General features: G+C 37.9%; 1 protein-coding gene across 7 annotated transcripts in view; it reads left to right on the top strand.

Moving 5' to 3' along the window:
- Nucleotides 1-21252, top strand: part of DGKI (diacylglycerol kinase iota) — a 429721-nt gene that overhangs the window by 289992 nt on the left and 118477 nt on the right. The window contains exon 21 of one of the 7 annotated variants that reach the window (XM_070514291.1): nt 4696-4758. The exons of the other annotated variants lie outside the window; for them this stretch is intronic. Coding sequence (XP_070370392.1) covers nt 4696-4758 — 63 coding nt within the window. The remainder of the gene's footprint in view (nt 1-4695; nt 4759-21252) is intronic. 7 annotated transcript variants of the gene reach the window in all.

Below are 21252 nucleotides of genomic sequence, written 5' to 3'. Positions count from 1 at the left end.
TATGTAGAGTGCATGTTCATTTTATAGCATCCTTTAATTTTTGATTGAAATGTCTATTTGGGGTTGGAGAAAGAAGTGGAGAAAGATGGGGATTTGGGGCATCTTTTTGAGCATCTTCTGTATATCCTGCCCCCATGCCTAATCTGTCTCAAGGCTGTTTCGGAGCTCAGCCTTGGGGCATTCTTCTATCACAGTGAGGGACCCTCCAAGGTGCTCCTTCTGTTTGTGGCCTGTGATGCATGGTTACCTATTTGTACTGAATGGCTGGCTTCCTGCGGTGCCTGTGAAGCAAGGGCATGCTTTGCCACCTATTTATTGAGTCAACATGACAATCTACAGAAGTGCCTAGAATAAACCGATGTCACAGGGGCCATAGCTCACTGCCAAAACTTGACTTCGCCTCTCCTTCTGAGATGGCACATACAGAGGAGCAGCATTAGACAGTGGTCTGAAGGTGTTTTAGTTTTAGGCACCTACTTCTGTGTCTGAACCTGGGATGAGAGATCCTCTCGCCTCTGTTTCCTCCTTCCCCAGTTCCCAGCACTTTTCCTAGATCACTATTCAGAGGGCTTATCTGGTTGTATTTCTTATTTTGTGTATATTTTGCAGCTAGTGAAACTCTTAGTGCATTCCTGATGCTTTCTTTTCTCCCTGCCTTTACCTTCTATTAGGTTGAATATACAATTGGCGAGTTTATATGTTAAAAAAAGTAGGATGTCAGCAGTTGTATATGGCTGACCATATTCTCTCTAAAAACGTTAGAGTTAAGCTATGAACCACTGGGTTGGGAAAAATTTCTGAACTACTAGGTGAAAAGCCATCTCAGATGGTACTGTAGCCTAGATTGTTTTGAGTCGCTTGTAGATAGTTAAAGTATAATAGAGCTAAAAGTTCTTAATATCTACAGGCAAAGAGCTCCCATTCTTGTGCCTGGTACTTCTAGGTTTAATAACCTTATCAGACCTGAAATTGTTTTCAGGTGTTTAGTTTCAAACAGCTCTTGCCCGTGAGAAAGAATCTGTGATTGCTCAGTAACTGTAATCTTAAAAATTCATTTTGCCTTTCTTCACATATAAAAACAAATATAAATCATTTTCTTTTTGTACTCATGGCACATATGACTTCATAGATTTAGCTGTACAGGTGTTCAAGAAACCGCCTCAATTCAAAACGCAGTTACTTCCCACCAGGAGACAGTGGTGCCTCCATCCCGGCAGCCTCAGGCCATATGAAAGACCTCTGTGAAATGGCAGTGAGAGGATGCTTTTCATTTTTAAAAACGAACATATAACAATCTTAAAAAATAACAAAGATATTTATTACTACTTATTATGAAAATTCTTTCAACATTACATTTTTAGAAAATCAATACAGATAATATGTTGTCAAAAGGAAGTGCAAAACACCTACTTGCCATGTAATGTTTAGAGAAGCCTTCATTTCTCTCCCATAGCTCTTATTCATCCTCTACCATAAGAGTGCTTCTTTCTACTTCACTAGAAATCCTTGTTTTGAAATCTGACTTCTTCCACTGGGTTTCCAAGTGGAGTTTCCAGTTTGAGGGCATCCTGGCCATTAAGACCTTTCTACAAGTTTTCCTCAATCAGTTCTCTGTTTCAGCCATGGTTGTGTGAAGTTCACTATTGCAGCCAAGGCAGAAAGAGATAATTGAAAGATTTTTTTAAATTTCCTTCCTTCATTTATTTGTGCTTCCTTTTTTTCCCTTTCTTCCTTCTTCCTTTCTTATTTTTTACTTATTTTGCTAACTGTTCCTTCTATTTCATTTGCTTTTCTTCTATGGGAAGAAAGAACTTGTTTAAGCTGTCTTTAGAATTTTAGTTTAAAAACCTTTGTGTGTCCTGGGGGGTGTTCTCAGTCAGAAGAGGGTAGCTTTCAGTTCATCTCAAGGAATTACCCTCCTTTCACATCGCGTGTTAACTGTGACTATTGGAGCTCGAAGTGCTGTGGTTCCCTAAACAACAGGCTCCCTTTTCCCCTTGAAAGCTGATATTCCTCCCGGATTGGCCCTTTCTCTGGGAGATTGCATTTGCACCCCTGGTTTCATCTTTGATTGATAAGCTAATGATCTCACATCTGTGTCTCCAGCCCAGCCTTTCCTTCTAAAATCTGAAGACTCACACCCAGCTATCTTAGTTGGCATCTTTACCTGGATATCCCATTGCAACCTCAATCTAGGAGCTAAAACTGGTCTCATTAACACTATTCCATTTGCTTTCTCTCTTCACCATCCATGACCCTTTTTCATTCACATTTGTGTGGATAGAACCACTATCCACTCAATCGCCATGCCCCGGCCCCTAGAGTCATCTCACTCACCTCCACTTTTACATGTCCAATGTGTTCTTTGAAATCTACCTTCTATTTATTTCCCAAATCTTTAACTCACACACCATCTATCCCCTCTGCTAGTTACTGCTTTAGTTCAAGGGCCGTATTAGATACCTCAGCAGCGTTGCTAAACTATACTTATAATTCATTTCCTTCCAGTGTTGCTGCCCTTCACACAATGTCATTTCCAATAGACTAGTTAGTATGATCTTTCTAAAAGTGTGAAGCCTATATTCCTTAGCTTTATAGACCTTTTTGATCATTGCCTTCTTCATCCTCATCTTCTGATGCCCAGGAGATACTTGCTATTCCTGTCTTATGCATCCTCATATTTTTGCACTTCAGTTGCTCTTCTTGCAATGCCCTCTATCTCCTTTTTATCTGCTCAGTCTCACTCAAGTTCAAGACTTCATTGACATATCGCTTTCCCTAAGAATCCTTTTCTATCTACTTCTAGCTGTTAGATACACCTACATTAATCCTATCGTGCTCTCAATTACTTCCATCACAGCATTTATCAGAAATAGTGTAATCCTTGGTTTACTTGTCTCTCTTCCCTGCTCTGTGGGGAGGCCCTGGGGCTTTCCTCTTAGGGTCCTCACTGCCTGCCAGTGTGTCTGACACTTACAGTTATGTTTTGAATAAGTGGCTCGCACGTGGATCAGATCTGTAGTGCTATATGTTACATTTCTCAGAAATTATTTCTAAAATAACATATACCTAAAGTCTCATGAACATAAAGATAATATAGAAAATGTCTCAATTTTATGATAATAAGTGGATGATATATATTTAAGAATTTCAAGATCTGGTTCACATGGACAGCTGGAGGAATTCCCATCAGAAACAGTTACATAGTAGGACTTCAAGATCCCCATAGCTCTTCAATAATGCGAAAAGGAAAAAAATAATTTTTTCTAAAAAAATATTTCTTGGCTTATAATCCCATTTGCTATTACTATATACAAACTAAAAGGCTAGACCCCATTGTGTTCAGCAGCCCCCACCCACATTGGTCCAGGAGCATATCTCATTTTATCATGGCTTATGCATCTACTCGAAATATGCACTCTGGTAAATATCTTCCCCCCAAAATGTAATAGAGGAGATTTATCTAGGTTCATATTCATGTACTAGAAACACGATAGCCAGATAAATTTGACTATGTTTTCTATTTGAAAGGCACCTTTGAAGGATATCAGAAATTTAAAATTACTCAGGTGTTTAGGGAGATCTTAAACCAGCTGTTATCCTGAGCTCACTAGTAATTAAGGCTACATTGTTAAAGGTGATTGTGTTATCCAAGGGCAAGATCTCTATTTGGAAAACTTTGAACTGGGCTGCTGAGAAGTGTTACTGGGTATAACTGATAGTCCTTTGAAGATAACAAGGCGTTAATTCATGGGTTACTTTATCTGAGAATTTACGTACCCAGAGGGAAAAGGGGATGGGGGGAGCTATATCTGTTGCAGGTACAGTGAAACTGTTCACATGGTCTGAGAGAGGGGACAGAATAATTGTGTAAAAGTGACAGAAGTCTTTGGGCTTAGTTTCTTAAATTCTGCGTCTTATCTTTTGTAATAGCCACTGAAGTCTCTCCTTTATAAAAGAAGGGAGAAAACGGAGAAGTCTAAGGTTTCACTCTTCTGCCAAGAGTATGAGTGGAATTATGGCCTCACTGTGATGAATTTAGGCTTTCTGGGTTTTACCTTCGTAGTTCTTAAAAAGTCTGTGTTGTTTAACTGAAAGAAGTTAAAGTTTTTGTTGAGTCACTCTTTTGAAGATGGTTGTCTTTGATACAAATATTTCTGCAAAGCCCTGAATCATGAGGACTGTGTTAAAGGATTCAGTTTATCTTGAGTCTCCCTAAAGATGAGTTGACTGTGCCAGACCACCACTCTAATGTGCATATGTGTGAGCGTGAGTATGTGAGTGTGTGTGTGTGTATGTGTGTATGTGTGTGCGCTCATGTGTGCTTCCTCCTCTTGGATGTCCTGAATGACCTAGAGCAAGAGAGGAACATGCCAACCCTCCACCCCCCACAGCCCTGCCCAGCGTCAGCACTCCCTCCGGCATTGCCCGTGCCCTGCCCCGTGCTCTAGTCTGTGGCTTGCCTTGAGCCGGCCCCTGCCATGTGTCCCGTTGGCTTCGTTGCTATCACTGGCTTTTTGGATTATTTCTGTGGCTGGCTTGATTTTCCTTTTCTTTTCTTTCACTGTTTGGTGATGCGCTCATTTAATTTCTGTTTAAATTTTGTGTGTCTCTCTTTCTCTCTCCTGGCTTGTTCCCTATCTGTCCACGCTGTTGTGCTGACTGTCTTCGCTGCTCATTCCCTGCTGCCTCTAGCATCCATCAGGTGCAAGCTGCGGACCTGCGGAGAGTGTCTGCCCCCCCTGGCTCCTTCACCATGTGAGTACAACGCTGTTCAGTTTTTACATTTGGTCTCTCGCCCTCATCTCTTCCTCAGAGTTCGACTACCTGCGTCTTTTTCCTTCACAGGTCTGCTTCTCAAAGAACCACCTAATGTAATTGCCTCTTTACTGCTTCTCTGATTTGAGACAGAGCTGTGAAGTTCTGTGTGTTCTATTTGTCTCAGTCCTCTGAGTTCACAATTTAATTTTTTGGTTAGATATTTTAGAGTCCATAGTTGCACAGAGTTGTATGAAATTCCATACTAAGCTTTGGTTTTATGGAAAGTTTGTAATACCATTAGACCATTCCATTAGCGATGGCTCAGGGGTGACGTGGAAGAAGGAAGTGCCTGCTGCCCTGGATTTGTGACGGACCCCTAAAATCATGTGGAGTTTTGAGTGTGTGTACACACATCTGTGCATTTTTCTGGGTTGAGGATCCATAGTTTTAATAAAAGATCAGTTACCCAAAACTGTCACTGAGTTAGCAAAACGCATTTTAGACATAGTTAGTAATTTGTATGTACACTCTATGCTTTTATTTTTTTTCTGGTGAAGACAAATAAAAAGAAAATGTTTTTTAGTACTTTACTTCAGGATTATTTTATATTGTTGCCTCTGTCTTGCTCTTCTTTCTTTTCTCCATCTTATGCATACTTAGCTAGCTTTTGTTATGTTTCAGGTACTGTTACAGATGCTTACATATATTATCTAATTTACTCTCCCAACAACCCTATGCCATATGTGTTACTATTATCTCCATGTTGTGCACGAGGAATCTCATGCACAGAGAGGTTAAGTAACTTGCCTAAGGTCACACAGCTAATAAGTGGTAGACTGGGATGCAAACTCAGGCAGTCTGACTTCAAAGTTCATGCTCGTAACAATTTATAATCTACCGCCTTTCATCTATTAGGATCCTAAGTATTTCTCAAGGCCCAGTTGAGTGATTGCCTTTTCAAAGAATTCTTCCTTGATTCTTGCTGTCAGAATTAGTTACATCCTCACTGGAGTTCACTACTGATGTGCTTATAATGGTCCTCAACGTTTAATAGATTGATATTAATTACATTAGCTCTGTATCTTGTGCATTCCACACTAGACTTAGGCTACTTGAGATCATTGATCGTATCTTCTTATGAATCTTTGTGTTTCCAGCCCTGGATCACAGATCTTAACACGAAGTATTTTGACACCAAATATAATGGTTGGTTGGTTGGTAGAATGAATGATTGAAAGAATACATGTGTAAATTGACCCGTACAATATCTAACATGTAGCGATATGCCAGAGGGATTCCTAAAGTTCAGTTATATAATCTTACTTTCAACCTCAACCTTATAGGTACACATTTCTTTGTTCATGTTTTAACAAATATTTTTTCAAAAATACTTATTTTGCTGTGCTCTGTGTCAGACCCTGTTTTGTGCTTGGCGTCTAGTGGTCAGCACAACAGAACACTACCTTCATGGGCCTTACAATTGAGTGGCCAAAGAATCGATAGGAAATTAACATTTAATTCCCACTGTGGAGGCCATTGTGGCGTACATTCTACATTCTGCGTAGGGCCGGTTCAGTAAACTGGAGTCCAAGGAAGGGCTCTCAGTGACCGCTATCTTCAGTGGCTCTATCAGTGGAGTTCGAAGAATTGACAGTATCAACAACAAAAGTGCATGTGGTCTTGGGGCTGGCCCCGTGGCCGAGTGGTTAAGTTCGCGCGCTCCGCTGCAGGCGGCCCAGTGTTTCGTTGGTTCGAATCCTGGGCGTGGACATGGCACTGCTCATCAGACCACGCTGAGGCAGCGTCCCACATGCCACAACTAGAAGAACCCACAACGAAGAATACACAACTATGTACCGGGGGGCTTTGGGGAGAAAAAGGAAAAAATAAAATCTTTAAAAAAAAAAAAAAAAAGTGCATGTGGTCTTTGTCATATTTCACTGTTTAAGTTTTGATGTGTTTGCGTTTTAGTCATATAACTTAAATGAGGCTCTTTTTTTCTTATTCCGGATGTGTACACTGTCGTAAGGTCAGTTTGTTGTGTTTATTTTGATAGGGTACAATAGGCAGAACACGTAGGCATGGCCACTTTAAAACCTGAATATTCATCTAAAATATTTTATATCTATATGTGATATATTAAGTATTACATTTATAGATTTTATATCTGTATATAACTGATGAAATATTTATGTAGTAAAAATTTATTAAATTAGAGTATTTTTAAAATTAGGTCACAAAACGCTGTCACATAGAGCAAGGAGCATAGAGAAAAATCTAAGCACAACAGTGAATATTGTGTCTTTATGTATTATGGTAACTTAGCTTTGACCCATTCTCATGCTGCTATTTGCTATATTCAGCAACCTTTAAAAATCACATTAATGTTGCTTTGGATGCCAATACGTATCCAATACATAACCCTCTCAACTGGTTTTCCTAACTGACCATAACATGTTTGAGACTTATCAAAGTTGTTGCACCTATCAATCATTTGTTCCTTTGTGTTGCTGAGTAGTATTCCATTATATGGATATTTCTATTTATTTACCCGTTTACCTGTTGAAGGACAGCTGGGTTATTTCCAGTTTGGGGAAATTATGAATAGACCTGTTATGAACATCGGTGAACAGGTTTTGTGTAAACATAAGTTTTCATTTTTCTGGGTTAAACACCTAGGAATGGGATTCCTGGGTCATATGGAAGTGTATGTTTAAGTGCATGAGAAACTGACAAACTCTTCTCCAGAATGGTTGTACCACTTTGCATTTCCACCAGCAATGGATGAGAGTTCCAGTTGTTCCACATCCCTGCCAGCATTTGGTATTGTCAGCATTTTGAAAGTTTAATCATTTAATCTTTCTAACATGAGTGTTTTTTCATGTGATTATTTGCCTTCTATCATATACTCCTTGGTGAAGCATCTTTTCAAATCTTTTGCCCATTTAGGGGGCTGTTTGTTTTCTTCCTGTTGAGTTTTAAGGATCTGTCATATATTCTACATCCAAGTCTTTTGTTAGACATGTGCTTTGCAAATATTTTCTCTCAGTATATATCTTGTCTTTTCATTTTCTTAACAGTATCTTTTGTAGAGCAAAAGTTTCAACTTTTGACAAAGTCTGAATTATCAATTTTGTCTTTATAGAGTTGTGCTTTTGGTGTTATGTTCAAGAATTCTTTTTTTCTTTTTTTTCTTTTGTGAGGAAGATTAGCCCTGAGCTGACATCTGTGCCAATCTTCCTCCATTTTATGTGTGTGGGATGCCTCCATAGCATGGCTGATGGGTGGAGTAGGTCCTCATCCGGGATCCAAACCTGTGAACCCAGGCCACTGAAGTGGAGCATGCAGAACTTTAACCACTCGGCCATGGGACCAGCCCCCTCGAGAATTCTTTGTTTAATCCCAAGTCATGAATATTTTCTCCTTTGTTTTCTTCTAGATGTTTTATAGTTGTACATTTTGCATTTAGGTCTATGATTTGTTTTGAGTTAATTTTTGTAAAAGATGTGAGGTTTAGGTTGAGGTTAATATTTTTTTCTTTTTGCATACAGATGTTCAGTGGTTTCAGCACCATTTGTTTAAAAGACTTTTTCCACTGAATTGCCTTCACATCTTTATAAAAAAATCAATTGGCTATAGATAGAGAAGTGGATATAGAGATGGATATATTTGGATTGATAGATATCAATTTCTGGACTCTATTCTGTCCTGTTAATCTAATCTATGTATTTGTCCTTTTGTCAATGCCATGTTCTTTTGATTATTGTACTTTTAAAATCTTAAAGTTTATTTATTTTCTCCCAATTTTATTCTTCATTTTCCAAATTGTCTTGGCTATTCAGTTCCTTTGTCTTTCCATATAAATTTTAGAATCAGCTTGCCTGTGTCTCCAAGAATCTTACTGGGACTTTGACAGGATTTGCATTGAATTTTTAGATTGATTTGGGGAATATAGACATCTTTCGTATACTGAGCTTTCCAATCCATGAATACTGTATGTTTCTCCATTTATTTATTTTGTGCATGATTGTTTTGTATTTTTCAACATACAGATCTTATAAATGCCTTGATGGATTTGTGCCCATTTAGAGGAGCTATTTTAAATGCTAGTTTTTAAAAAGTTGGTTTCCAGTTGGTCATTTGCTAGTATATAGAACTGTGATGAATTTTTATGTGTTGACCTTGTATCCTTTGGACTTACTAAGTTCACTTTTTAGTTCTAGGAATTTGGTAGAATTCTTAGAATTTTATACATAGTCACGCCTGTTGTCTGTGAATAGGAATAGTTCTATTTCTTTCTTCCCAATTCGTATGCCTTTTCTTTCTTTTGTCTTATTGCATTGGCTGGGATTTCTAGAATGATGTTGAATAAGAGTGTTGAGAATGGACAGCCTTGCTTTCCTTCTAATATTAGAGGAAAATCATTTCATCTTTCACCATGAAGTACGATTATTAGTTGTACATTTATTTGTTGAAGTATTTTTATGAAGACATCTGGGAAAGATTACTGAGAATTGGAATTATTTGTTTTTTTAATGTTTGTTAGAATCTGCCAGTGAAACCACATGGGCCTCAAAATTTCTTTTTTCCCTTTTTAGCTCTAAGTCTGGTTTCTTTAGAAGTTAAAGGACTACATGGGTTATCTATTTTATCCTGGGTGAGTTTTAGTTTTTTTGTAGTCTTTTGAAGTTTTTGAGGAATTGGTCCATTTCATCTAAATTGTTGATTAATGTGTGTAGAATTATGTGAGTTCTATAGTGATAGTGCCCTTTATTCCTGATATTTTCCTCTTCTCTCTTTTCTTCTATGTCAATCTTAGTAGAAGTTTATCAATTTTATTGATTTTTTTTGAAGAATCAGCTGCTTTTGGTTTCATTGATTTTTCTGTTGTTTTTCTGTTTCCACTTTCATTGATATCTGTCCTTATATTTATTATTTCCTTCTTTCTACTTTCTTTGGGTTTATTTTTCTCTTCTTTTTCTAGTTCTTTAAAGTGGAAGCTTAATTATTTATTTGTTTTAGCAGGCAATTGACTCAGTTGAATTCAGGTCACACGTTCTGACTCACCTTCTGAGGGTTGTGGCTACAGTGTTGTTTTCAAAGCCTTTGCAGTACTATTCATATCCATCTGGTTTATGTACCACCAAGCTGCAGTATGAGATTTGGATGGAAAGCCTACTCTGTAGTTCATATCCTAAAGTCTATGGTATGATGTTTATGGTCGGATTCACACATTTGCAAGCTAAAGATGAACCCAAGAGTTCATCAACACCTTTATAGAGTTGGTTTCCTGAGCACCTCCTTTGCTGTTGTCATTCCCAGTACTTTCCAGTTTCCTGGGGCTCCCTTTTTTGGTCTTTCAGCCAGAAAGTTAAGACTTTAGTTACCTTGCTCTCCTGCATACTTTCTGCAATGGTGTTCATGTCCAGTATCAAGCAATAATATGGCAGAAAGAGAAAAAGAAGCAATATAGCTTTATCCCATCCTCTTGGGATCACAGCTCCTCTAATCACAAAGGAAGGTTCTCTTCCCTTACATTTTTAAGCACCTGAAGGCCTTTGTCATTGCTGCTGCCAGCATGACAAAATTGCCTGCTTACTGGGGTGTAAGAAAACAGAAGGGGAAAAAGTATAACAAAAAAAGGAGATTTCCTTGAATTTCTCTGAGCATTCAGAGTCCCTTTCCTTCCCTCAAACCAGAGCTCAAGGGCTTTCTTAGAGCTTTCTCTGCCTGCGACTGTTGTCTGTTTCAGGCTTTCTGCTGCCTAGAGTCCACACCAGGGTTTACTGGAAGGAAAAGGAGTGGAGAGCTCACCACCAGTTTGATGGTATTTTAAATTCTGGTCTTCTTTCCCAGTCTGCTGCTATCATTTACTTTTCAGAGTTCTCAAATAGCTGCTTTATGAATTCTGTCCAGGTTTTATAGCTGCATTCATTGGGAAAGAATGGGTGTGCTTGCCCACCTTACCCAGAACTAGAGGGCTATCATACTCTATCCTCTTCTTACCCACTGCAGTTACTCTGAGTGTCATAGCTAAACTAGGCAAAACAGCTCTGCAGAGAGATCAGTGTATTTTGAACTGTAGCCTAAATATGCCATCTGACACAGCAGTTACCATTTAAATATAAACAAGATGTTTCGCAATGCTGAATTGTGTAGATTCCTTTGTTACCCTTGGGGAAGGCAGAGTTAGACACAGATCCATGAAAAAAGTATGAATTGTCATATTTGACTACAAGCTGAATATGATTCAACATTCTAAAATTGCTTTTGATAAATGAAAGCTTCTTGGTAAAGGATGAAAGTAAACTGATTTTTGTTTCAAGAAGAAAGGGAGTTTTACTAAGAGAAAGAGAAGTATTTTTGATATGTCTTTTTTTTTTATGGTTCTGAGTTGAGTTTAAGAATTTTCTTATTGAGAAACTACTAAGATAGAGCTGAGAATCTTCAATCTTGGTGACTGAAGAAAACATAACTTTGTCATAGGTAGTTTAACGTTTGCATGCCTCTGGCCAGGGAAGTAGAGGATCCTTTGAAGACCCTTCTAAAATTCTGTAATTCTGTTCTCCAACTAGTCACATTAAAGATTTTGTTTTTACATTTTCTTGAAAATCTGTAATACGCTATAAGAGGTCTGTTCATTTTGTTTATTTAATACTGGCCTTTTAGTTAGAAAATAAGACTCCTGCTTTATTCAGAACCCTTTCTCTTTTCCTTTCTTCTTTCTATAAACTCTACTCTACCATACTCTGGAGTCTATCAGGGAGTAGCAAAAACATTGCCAAAGTAGAAATTTACATGTATGCCTTTGTAAACTATGAGATTTACTTCTAAAGTAGCCAAGAAGATCCATCGGACATGGTTTGCCTCAGAATGAATTAAGCTATTGGTGGCTAACACACAAACCTTCATGAGAACCTCAGGGTGAATAGCACTTCTGGGCCAGATGAGCTTCCAGAAGAATTTTTCATTCATGTCTAGGCAGAAATGTGTCCAGGGGCTGGCCCCATGGCTGAGTGGTTAAGTTCACACGCTCTGCTTCGGCAGCCCGGGGTTTCACCGATTCGGATCCTGGGCTCAGACATGGCACCGCTCATCAAGCCATGTTGAGGCAGCATCCCACATAGCACTCCAGAGGCACTCACAACTAGAATATACAACTATGTACTGGGGGGCTTTGGGGAAAAAAAGAAGAAAAAAAAAGATTGGCAACAGATGTTAGCTCAGGTGCCAATCTTTAAGAAAAAAAGAAAAAAGAAATCAGTCCAGATTCTGATTTATGGATTATAGGTCTAAAGTTATGCTAAAATTCAGGGCATGACCTCAGACTACGAAAATCTGTCCCAAAGGGATCTAAGACATGAAGTAGGCAAGACTTGCCATGGGACATGACAGGGTCATCCTTTATCCCTAGTATTGATCAGGGAGGCCAGGCCCTGTATTACCTTGGTACACTTAACTAATGTCTTTCCTTGTTCTCAGCAAGAATCCAAGTGGAGTTTTTAAATTTAGCCCAGGAGGTAATATGTGCCTGATATTATGCTGAGCACCTTGAGTTTTAATCCCACTTAACAACCTAATAGCAGTATGTGATAACAATAACAATTGCTATTATTCCCATTCCATAGGTGACAAGACAGAATAAGAAATGTTAGGAAACTTGCTTGAGATCATATGCCATAAAGTGATAATATTATCGCCCAGGGCTATCTGCTTTGATGATAGCATTTAAGGCACTGAACTCTGCTTTCAGTTTAACCTCTGATCATTTTCCTGTGTATGTGTGTGTTTATTTTCAGGTATATGATTTACATATTTTAATAAAATCGCATGATGTAAACTTCTCTCCTTTTTTAAGAAAACTTGGATGAATAATAACTTAGAATTCAATTTTGAGTGTTTCAAATGTGTGAATCTTTGGGATTACAGGTTTGCAGTTCAAGTGGTAGAAGAAAAATGTCAGAATGATAAACCCCAGTTAAAAATAAATTCTAGTTCAGCTGAAGAACTTGGAGAGCCTTTTAGAATCATTAGTGATGGTGTTTGGTCTGCAAACGAGGCTTATTGGGAGGGGTCATGCTCGCATCTACAGTGGATGGATGGCACCTGTGCTCTTCTCTTAGCCGAGGTAAACACAGATCGCAGCAGCTGGTACGGTTATGTAAAGGCATAATACATTTAGGACTCCCTCAACATTTAAAATTATATCTTGTTGCTTTTAACATTTATTTTTAGAGATGAATTATTCATGTCTGCGTAGGTGTGGCAACAGTCTTACGAGTCGGCACGTCTCGTGTGGTAGAAGGTCACTTCTAAATTGAAGCGAATGTTTACTCGGGTGTTGGCGTGAGATGCAGGGCATAAGGAGGCCACTGCAAGGTCAGCTTCAGGGGTAAAACATATTTTTAAAATTTTAAAAAGTCAAAATAAAAATTAAAAAATATGACTTTTGAAGTCCCATTACTTCAATAAACACAACAATAACTTTTTTAGATCATTCTACGTACTTTGACTTTTAGAAGGTGAAGTGGAAATTTGGGTCTGAGTATCCTGAGCAGTGACATCAAACCAGCAGAGGTTTCCAAGCCAGGTTGGAATTTTGGAAAGTGAAAAATTGGATTCCTCTCATTCTTCTATTGTGTGTCTTTTTATAAACAATAGCCTGAGTAATAAAACAAAATGTCCTGGTTCACTTAGTGCATCTTTTCGGTGGGCATCTGGATTAGCTTGCTAGGGCTGCCATAACAAAGCACCACAGACTGACTGGCTTACACAACAGACATCTCTTTCCTCATGGTTCCGGAGGTTAGAAGTCTGAGATCAAGGTGCTGGCAAGGTTGATGTCTTCTAAGATCTCTCTCCTTGGCTTCTAGATGGCCCTCTTCTCTTTGTGTCTTCACATGGTCTTCCCTCTATGTGCATCTGTGTCCTAATCTCTTCTTATAAGGACACCAGACAGACTGGATTAGGGTCCACCTATATGACCTCATTTTAACTTAATTCCTCTTTAAAGACCCTGTTTCCAGATACAGTCATATTCTGAGGTGAGGTTAGAACTTCAGCATATGAATTTTTGGAGGACGCAACCCAGCTCATAACAACATCATACTAGATAAATTTGATTGAATTTTAGTTTCTTTCCTGTCACCACTGTGTGAAGGCTAAGCTTTGTGTATATTACTCATGTTGATAGCTTAATTCTTTAAAATCTTTTTTTTTTTTGTGAGGAAGATTGGCTTTGAGCTAACATCTGTGCCTATCTTCCCCTACTTTGTATGTGGGACGCCACTACAGCATGGCTTGATGAGTGGCGTATAGGTCTGTGTCTGGGATCTGAACTGGCAAACCCTGGGCTGCCGAAGCAGAGCACATGAACTTAACCACTATGCCACAAGGCCGGCCTCTAAAATCATTTTTGTTAAATGGTATAGGGGAGCTGAAGGACGTTGCTCTTTTATTTATAGGAGATTGTCAGTATAAATTATGTGGGTACAATACAGTTGTTGACCTCTCTGGACCCAAATTCGTTTTCTGTAAAATAAGGTGGTTGAACAATATGAACTTTAAATTTTTGTTCAGATCTGAATTCCTAAAGCATTATTATAATAAAAGCAATTATAGAAATACAGACTATAAATACAAAAGGAAAGAAGTAATTTTGCTAGGCTTTGTGAATAAAAGATCTGTTTACAGATGGACTCTCCACCCAGGGGAAAAAAAAAGCTTAATACTTTTGGAAAGTAGTCATTGATATCTTTAGATAAACCATTACAACTGCAACGTTATTAACAGATTTACTGTGCTCAGAGAGAAAAAAGAAGCATTTCAGTTTTTACTCCAGTACTGTAATAATAACTGATATCATATTCCGCCATAGAGTAGGAAGAACATACCAATAACAAAGAAATGTAGACGTTTGTTTTGAGCATTCCAAGAGGGTATTTATTTTGGATTGCTTTGCTGAGGTGGTCATAAATTGCAATGCACATTTCTTTGTAGGAGAATTTCAATTTAATTATACCAATGCAATTGAGTTTTCCTAGTCTGTCATAATACCTTGAAACACTTACATGATATGAAAAGAGAGTACACTTTTAAAGGCATAAAAAGAAAATACTTGTTGATGCTAGATTTAATTAATCCCCAGAACTCATCAACACATTTTGTGTCAGAAAATGAAATTCTAAAAATGAGTTCAGCAAGTTCCAAAGCTGTAGCTAAGATATTTGACTAAAATGAAAGTGGCGTTGGAAGAATTAGAAATGGTACAAAAAGGCCAAAGCTTTTCAGCTTTTTATTACAGAGAACTATAATTATTTTATTTTTCTTAATTAATCATTTAGACTCTACTGCTCTCAAGAGGGGTGATTTATGTTCCTTAATTGGGTCGTAAATAAATCTTGTGGTCTGACAGCATTTTTTGCCCAGGCAAAGTGAGACAAGCACGTGTTTCCTTGAAGAAAGGTTCTTGGCTTATGAAATGTTAGGATGCTGCCTTCGATAGACAGCTGATTACTGTAATATGGTTAAGTGAAAGGAGAGCAATAAATGGGACAAGCCAAAGTACCCCGAATTATTTTCACATTCTGTTATGACAGTCTCAGCAAAAATGATTCTTTTCCTTCTCTCTCTGCTTATTTTCTTTTCAGTATTGGTAGCACTAAAATATTAACTGTATTTTAATTGTTTATTTTGTGTTTGTTCTTCATCATCTAATTTATTTGTTAGTCTACCATTAAAGGTTATCTTAAGGAAAATTTTTCTCAAGTTTTATTATCAAATTTTACAAAAGTTGTTTTTGTTGGTTGGCAATTGTAGTGATAGAATTGTATGATTTTTACAGGTTCTGTTCTAGCAATATGTCATTGTTCTGTCCATTCTTAGACAAGAAGAATGGTTCCAGACAAAAAAGCACCTTGGTAATTGGATCAGGTGTTAGAGAATGGTGACAAAGAGTTCTCGCCTAATTGGCTGCATTTGCTGAGTTGGAAAGAGAGTCGGGTTTGGAGGACTCTGATTCTTGGATTTCTTCTTGGATTTCTGACAAAGAAACCTGGGGTAGTGGGAACACATCTGTGCTACAAGTGGGGGGCTTAGCTTTCCACCAGCTGTAGGTTGATGAATAGGAGGGTTGTGATGCCATCTCTCTCTCTCCTGAGCCAAATGTAGCACCACTGAGTATCTCAGACCTTGGCGAGCCATTGCCAACCAGGAGGGAAAAAATGAGTCAAAATGTAACACAGTACAATACTGATTACCTAGTAAGAAAAAATGATTTTGCAAATAGTGTTTCGCTAGTACCCAGGTTTTGGGAAAGTATATGTGCCCTTTTATAAAATGTGTATGTAGAAAGCTGAAACCATTTACGGAAATGTTTCTTATGTAATGCCATTTATTGTCAGGCCAATACTTTTTATTTTCTTGATATAAAACCAAACATGGAATCTTCTCCTTACTGAGCCTGTTTCCGAGGGAAGCAGAACTACTTCCACACAATTTGTCCAGTAGCTTTTCAACAGGAACACATCTTGTAATTCATGCATTCAATCCTTTCTCAAACGAATTGGGCTTACAACGTTTCTCCACCTTAAAAGATTTCCGTATTTATTTTCACTGCATTATTGCTGCATGCATTTTTGGCTACTGCTTTGGTTATTTTTTACATATAAAAAAATTCTAGATTCTTGACTTTTTTCTGTAGGCTTATAGGTGAAATAAGTGTTAAATATTTAAAAATTACATGTGCTCTAGGGAGTTTTTTTGGTAAAAATATTGTTTTAATGTTACACAGACACCCACTCAAATACCACCATTTGATTCATCCAAGTGTGTAGGGTTACTAGAAGATGAGCAAAAGTCCTAGTAGTTGTAAGCCTAATTTCAGTGTCCTTCGTGATATGTGAAAGGCCGCAAGTGTTTTCTTCTGTGAAATGACGTTTTTTAAACTATGCAAATCCCAACACTTGCTCCACACTCCTTTGCAGCAAAGAAAGTCAGTTTCTTTGTCAAGTTGCAAATAAGAACAGGATATTACAACAGCTAGTGACTGCAAACCCGAGTGAAGATTTTTAGCATTTAAATAGCAAATAAACGTAAGGTTTTCCCTTTGTTTGGTATATAGAAATTCAAACCTGAAGGAAAAAATGTCTTTTCCCCCTAAGCGTATGAGATCTGAAGTGGTTTAGATGACTCGAAAGGAACATTATCCTATTATGTCTCATTGGTTCAAGCCCAGTGAACCATTTCCTTACTCTATTGGAAATAGTGATTAATGGTCTTCTTTACAATCAGAACAGCAAAAGAATTCTCCATGCCATTGCAGGCTATGGTACTAAAACATATTAGTATTTTATGATAGAATCTTTAGTCATTTTTAATAGCCAGGAAACCTCCATTAGGTGGACTTACTTTATAAAGTGGAAATAATTCTGCCCTGGTGTGATGAAAGATAAGGCTTGAGTTCTTATTCCCATTCCAATTGTTCTTAACTGTTCTTCATCTCAGCAGTTTGAGTTTGGAGAACTCTACTACAAAAATCCATGTCCCCTCTATGTCTAATTTCCAGCCCTCTTTATTTCCTGTGGTATTTGCTTCCTTTGCCTTTCATCATGATATTTGTCCAAGTTTTATGCTTCTTAAGCATAAAATAGTATGAAAAGAGTGTGAGTGGGAACTTAAGGTCTAAAACTCCAATTCTAAAGACTTTTCTGAAAGGTTGTCATCCCCAGATGCCAATTCAGCAAATATTAAGGCAGGAGACTCTCACGAGATTTAAAACTATAGTTGATGTCTAATCACAAGTGGAAATTCTTCTCCGTTCATATTAATCAAAGGCAAGCCAGAGAATCAACTCCATACATGAGGGTAGCACAGGAAAAATGTGATGCCTGAGCACTGAGATTATTTGTTTGTTGGTTTTAGCAATGGGAACTGGTTTTTCCTTTGAAGCAAATTCTGCTGAGTGGTCCCCATTCTGGCCAATGATGCACATTACATATCATGCATGATTAGGCGGGATGTAGAATGTAGTCGGTTGTCATGAAAAATAGTTTTTCTCATTGCAAAATTAGCAAGTCCATATGGAAAGCAGTAGCTTAACACATAGATAGATACATATATATAGCTGGGCATCCTGTCCTCAAGAGCTCATGATTTACTGGGGGAAGAAAATCATCATGTCATGACCACATTTACATTTCACACTGACTGCTCAGTCTGCTGCGATCAGTCTAAGATGCAAAATGATAGTAGCTTGGTCTGTGGGGTTTTAGTGGAACGGGTAGAGAAGCATACATATCTGAATGACATTTAAAGGAGGATGAATGTCAGGGGAAAGAAAGGAGCAGTTGGCAGTTTAGTTGGGAAATCAGGGAAGTGTTTTGAACTGAAATCCAGGAGAAAAATGCTTCAAGGAGCAGGGAGTTAACCACAATGTGGAATGCTGCTGAAGGGGCAGTTAGGGTGAGAATTGAGAATTGAATTTAATGTGCATGTACTCAAGGAAAGGAGAAAGTGAAGAGACTGTGTGATCTTGTGTAGAGGGAAGTTTGAGCGTCTATGACTTAAAAAATAAATCTGTAACTCTGGTACCCAGATGTTGTAACATTAGGTATATATGATGTGGTTTCACATGAAAGTCTCAGAATTGGATGATGGAGTCAATAACAGCTATGACATTCACTGCCACAAAAAGAAATGGGTGGTCAGGGGAATTTGAAGTGTTGATCAAAGCTGTTGGCCTGTTGCTTTTCCTTTAAAGCAGAAATGATGAAACTGCTATACCTGTCAAATCTGCTTGCAATGCCACCAAGTGAAGCCACTACTAGTTCTTCATCTTTGCTTGTTTAAATGCCAAGAACATGATATCTGGCAGAAGAGACAGTTTATAATAACCACATGCTAATTTCACTCGATTGCATATTCATTTATTACAATTTCAGAAGCATAAAATTTGTTACAAAATTCAATGGAAGCATGAAAATGTGCATTTCAATGTGTACTTGAAAATCTTCAGAAAAATTTTAAATTGTTTTGTTTCGGCCAATGGCATAAAAATTCTTTGCTATGTGGTACTTATAGTCTATTTTTAATCTGTTAGCCATGAAGTCAGCAAACGTTTTTGATATGTGTCTAGTTCAGGTACTTAAGGTTTACCTTCTTTTGCCGTTAGTGTCTGTGGCGAATTATCTCAGTGACTTAAAACCCAATTCTGACCCAAACAGTAGAAGAAAGGGCTATGAAAAGAAACTATGGAGAGAGAGATTTAGGTTCTTTAAGAAGAATTTACAAATGCTTAGCGCAGTCGAAACAAAGAATAGGGCACCTCTGTTCTGTACCTCACTACTGGGTGAGGATCAGGCAGAAACTGAGCCATCATTTGAAGATGGAGGCGTAGAGGAATGTTGAATCAGACGGAATAGCAAATATCGAATTATATGACATCTATAATCTCTCCCAACCCTGTAATGTTTTAATTCCATGCTCTTGTTGGAGATTGGGAGGGATAGCTGTCTAAAATAATTTGTAAGCTATGACATATCAACCACCTCCTAAATGGATCCTTAAGAAGCTGACAACTTGCTCAACTTCTGTCAAAAAAGCACTAACCACCTTTAAAGGTACTTTCTCTAGAAAAACATGTTGGGCGGTGGGAGCTCATGATTGACTCCTGCTAATGTGATTTTGGTTTATCCTTGGTTCCAAATTCAAAAACACCTTTACAATTTATTTCAGATTCTTGAGGCATTGTTCTCTACTCTAGGCAGAAGATAACTGAATTATTCTGTCTGAATTTGGCAGGTGTCAGAAATCCATTTTAAATCTGTTCAAACGCCTCGATTCAATTTGGTTTTACTGTTCAGTGTAAAAAGGCCCATTTGGGTGTGTTTTGGGGTAGATTATTGTCAGTGGCAGTTTCAAAATATCCCAGGATAAATTTCAGCAATTTCTAGGAAGTTATTAAAGGAAACTAAGTATAATTATATTTAAATAAGGCCCAGCTTGATAGCTGATGAAAGGATGTGGTAGTAGATGTTTCTGGTTGACTGTTATTTAGTTGAGGAACAGGCAGTCTTGAAATGGATTGCATACCTTTCAGGCAGAGACATCTACCCTTTGTATATTCCTTCCTCTTTCTTTTTGTGCAGATCCCTCTGGAGATAAAATGCAAGGGAGTGAGACAGCATAATCCAGTATGGATTTACCTCCAGGTCTAGAGAGCTAGGTAGAAAAAGGACAGAAATGGACAGCCAAATCAGGGTTTGCCGGGGGCTCACAAAGAGAAAAGCCACTAGTGAGCAGCTCAGAGACACTCTGATGCCAAGCTGTGCTAAGGCCTCAGGGCCTTGCATAGTCCCAGAGAAATCTGACTCTTCCTTGCTTTTCATTCATTTATTCAAAAACAGGTATTATAAACAACACAGACCAGGCTCTATTTTGGGTATTGGAGCTGCAAAGAGGAGGAAGAAATAGTCTTTTATGCCATGAATTCATACTAGAAATTAATATTTTAATCAAAGTCCATTTCATAAAATTAGGGCCAATTCAAGTGAATTCTACTAAAGATGAGTTAGAAATATACTTTATTATATCTAAGTTATGATTGGGTAGAATCTCACATTTACATTGCTTGAAAGAAATCAAAGCAACTTATTTCTATTATTATTAAATCAGGCCTCAAGGGAGAAAGGCAGACAGAGTTGTGATGTTTTTTTACTTTGCAAAGGAAAACTCTTTATATGTGAGTAACGAATGCCTGGTTAAATTGTAATTTGTCATAAAAATCGGAGTCTACATAGTGTTTTTAAGGGGCAGGTCTTACACTGAACCATTTAGGAAATGTTAATGAAAACAGTATATTTACAAGGTACAAAATGTAGAATAATTATATAACTTTAAGGGCCTCCTCTGTAACATGAATTAGGATTTATATTCTCAATATCTTTAAGTAGAATATCTTGCAAACATTCTCATCCAGCAGTCCCCACTTGCTTTCTCGCCCAACAGACTATAGGTGACTGTGTAACTCTGAATCTTGTCTCCCTACCCATGTTGACAGACTCTCATCCTGCCAAGGTTTGAGATCTACTAACTGCTCTTTAGAGCTGCGACTCCAGCTTCTGCTATGATGTTGTAATCCATGACTGAATAAAAAAAATGTAGGGCTTGTGGAAGTTGAAGAAGCGTCAGGATGCTATTAATAGTAACAACAACAATATATTATTTTTGAACACCTACTACTTACCGGGAATGTGCTAATGCCTTACATGTATCTTCTCATTTGGTGCTCACTACATTCCTATTGTCAGTCCCATTTTCAGGCGAGAAAATGACTCAGGGAATTAACTCCAGAGTTCTCAACATTAACCACATGTTAACTGACAGAGTTCAGATTAGAACTAAGGTTTTTCTGACTCTACATCCTGCTTTATGTGCTGTGGTATGTTGTCTTAATATTATGTGCAGGGGATTCGAATGAGAGGCGTCCGCTAG

Source organism: Equus asinus, chromosome 1 (genome assembly GCF_041296235.1).
Source record: "Equus asinus isolate D_3611 breed Donkey chromosome 1, EquAss-T2T_v2, whole genome shotgun sequence".
NCBI classification, from domain to species: Eukaryota; Metazoa; Chordata; class Mammalia; order Perissodactyla; family Equidae; genus Equus; species Equus asinus.
Note: the sequence above shows the minus strand (reverse complement) of the source record. Positions and strands in the feature narration are given on the sequence as shown.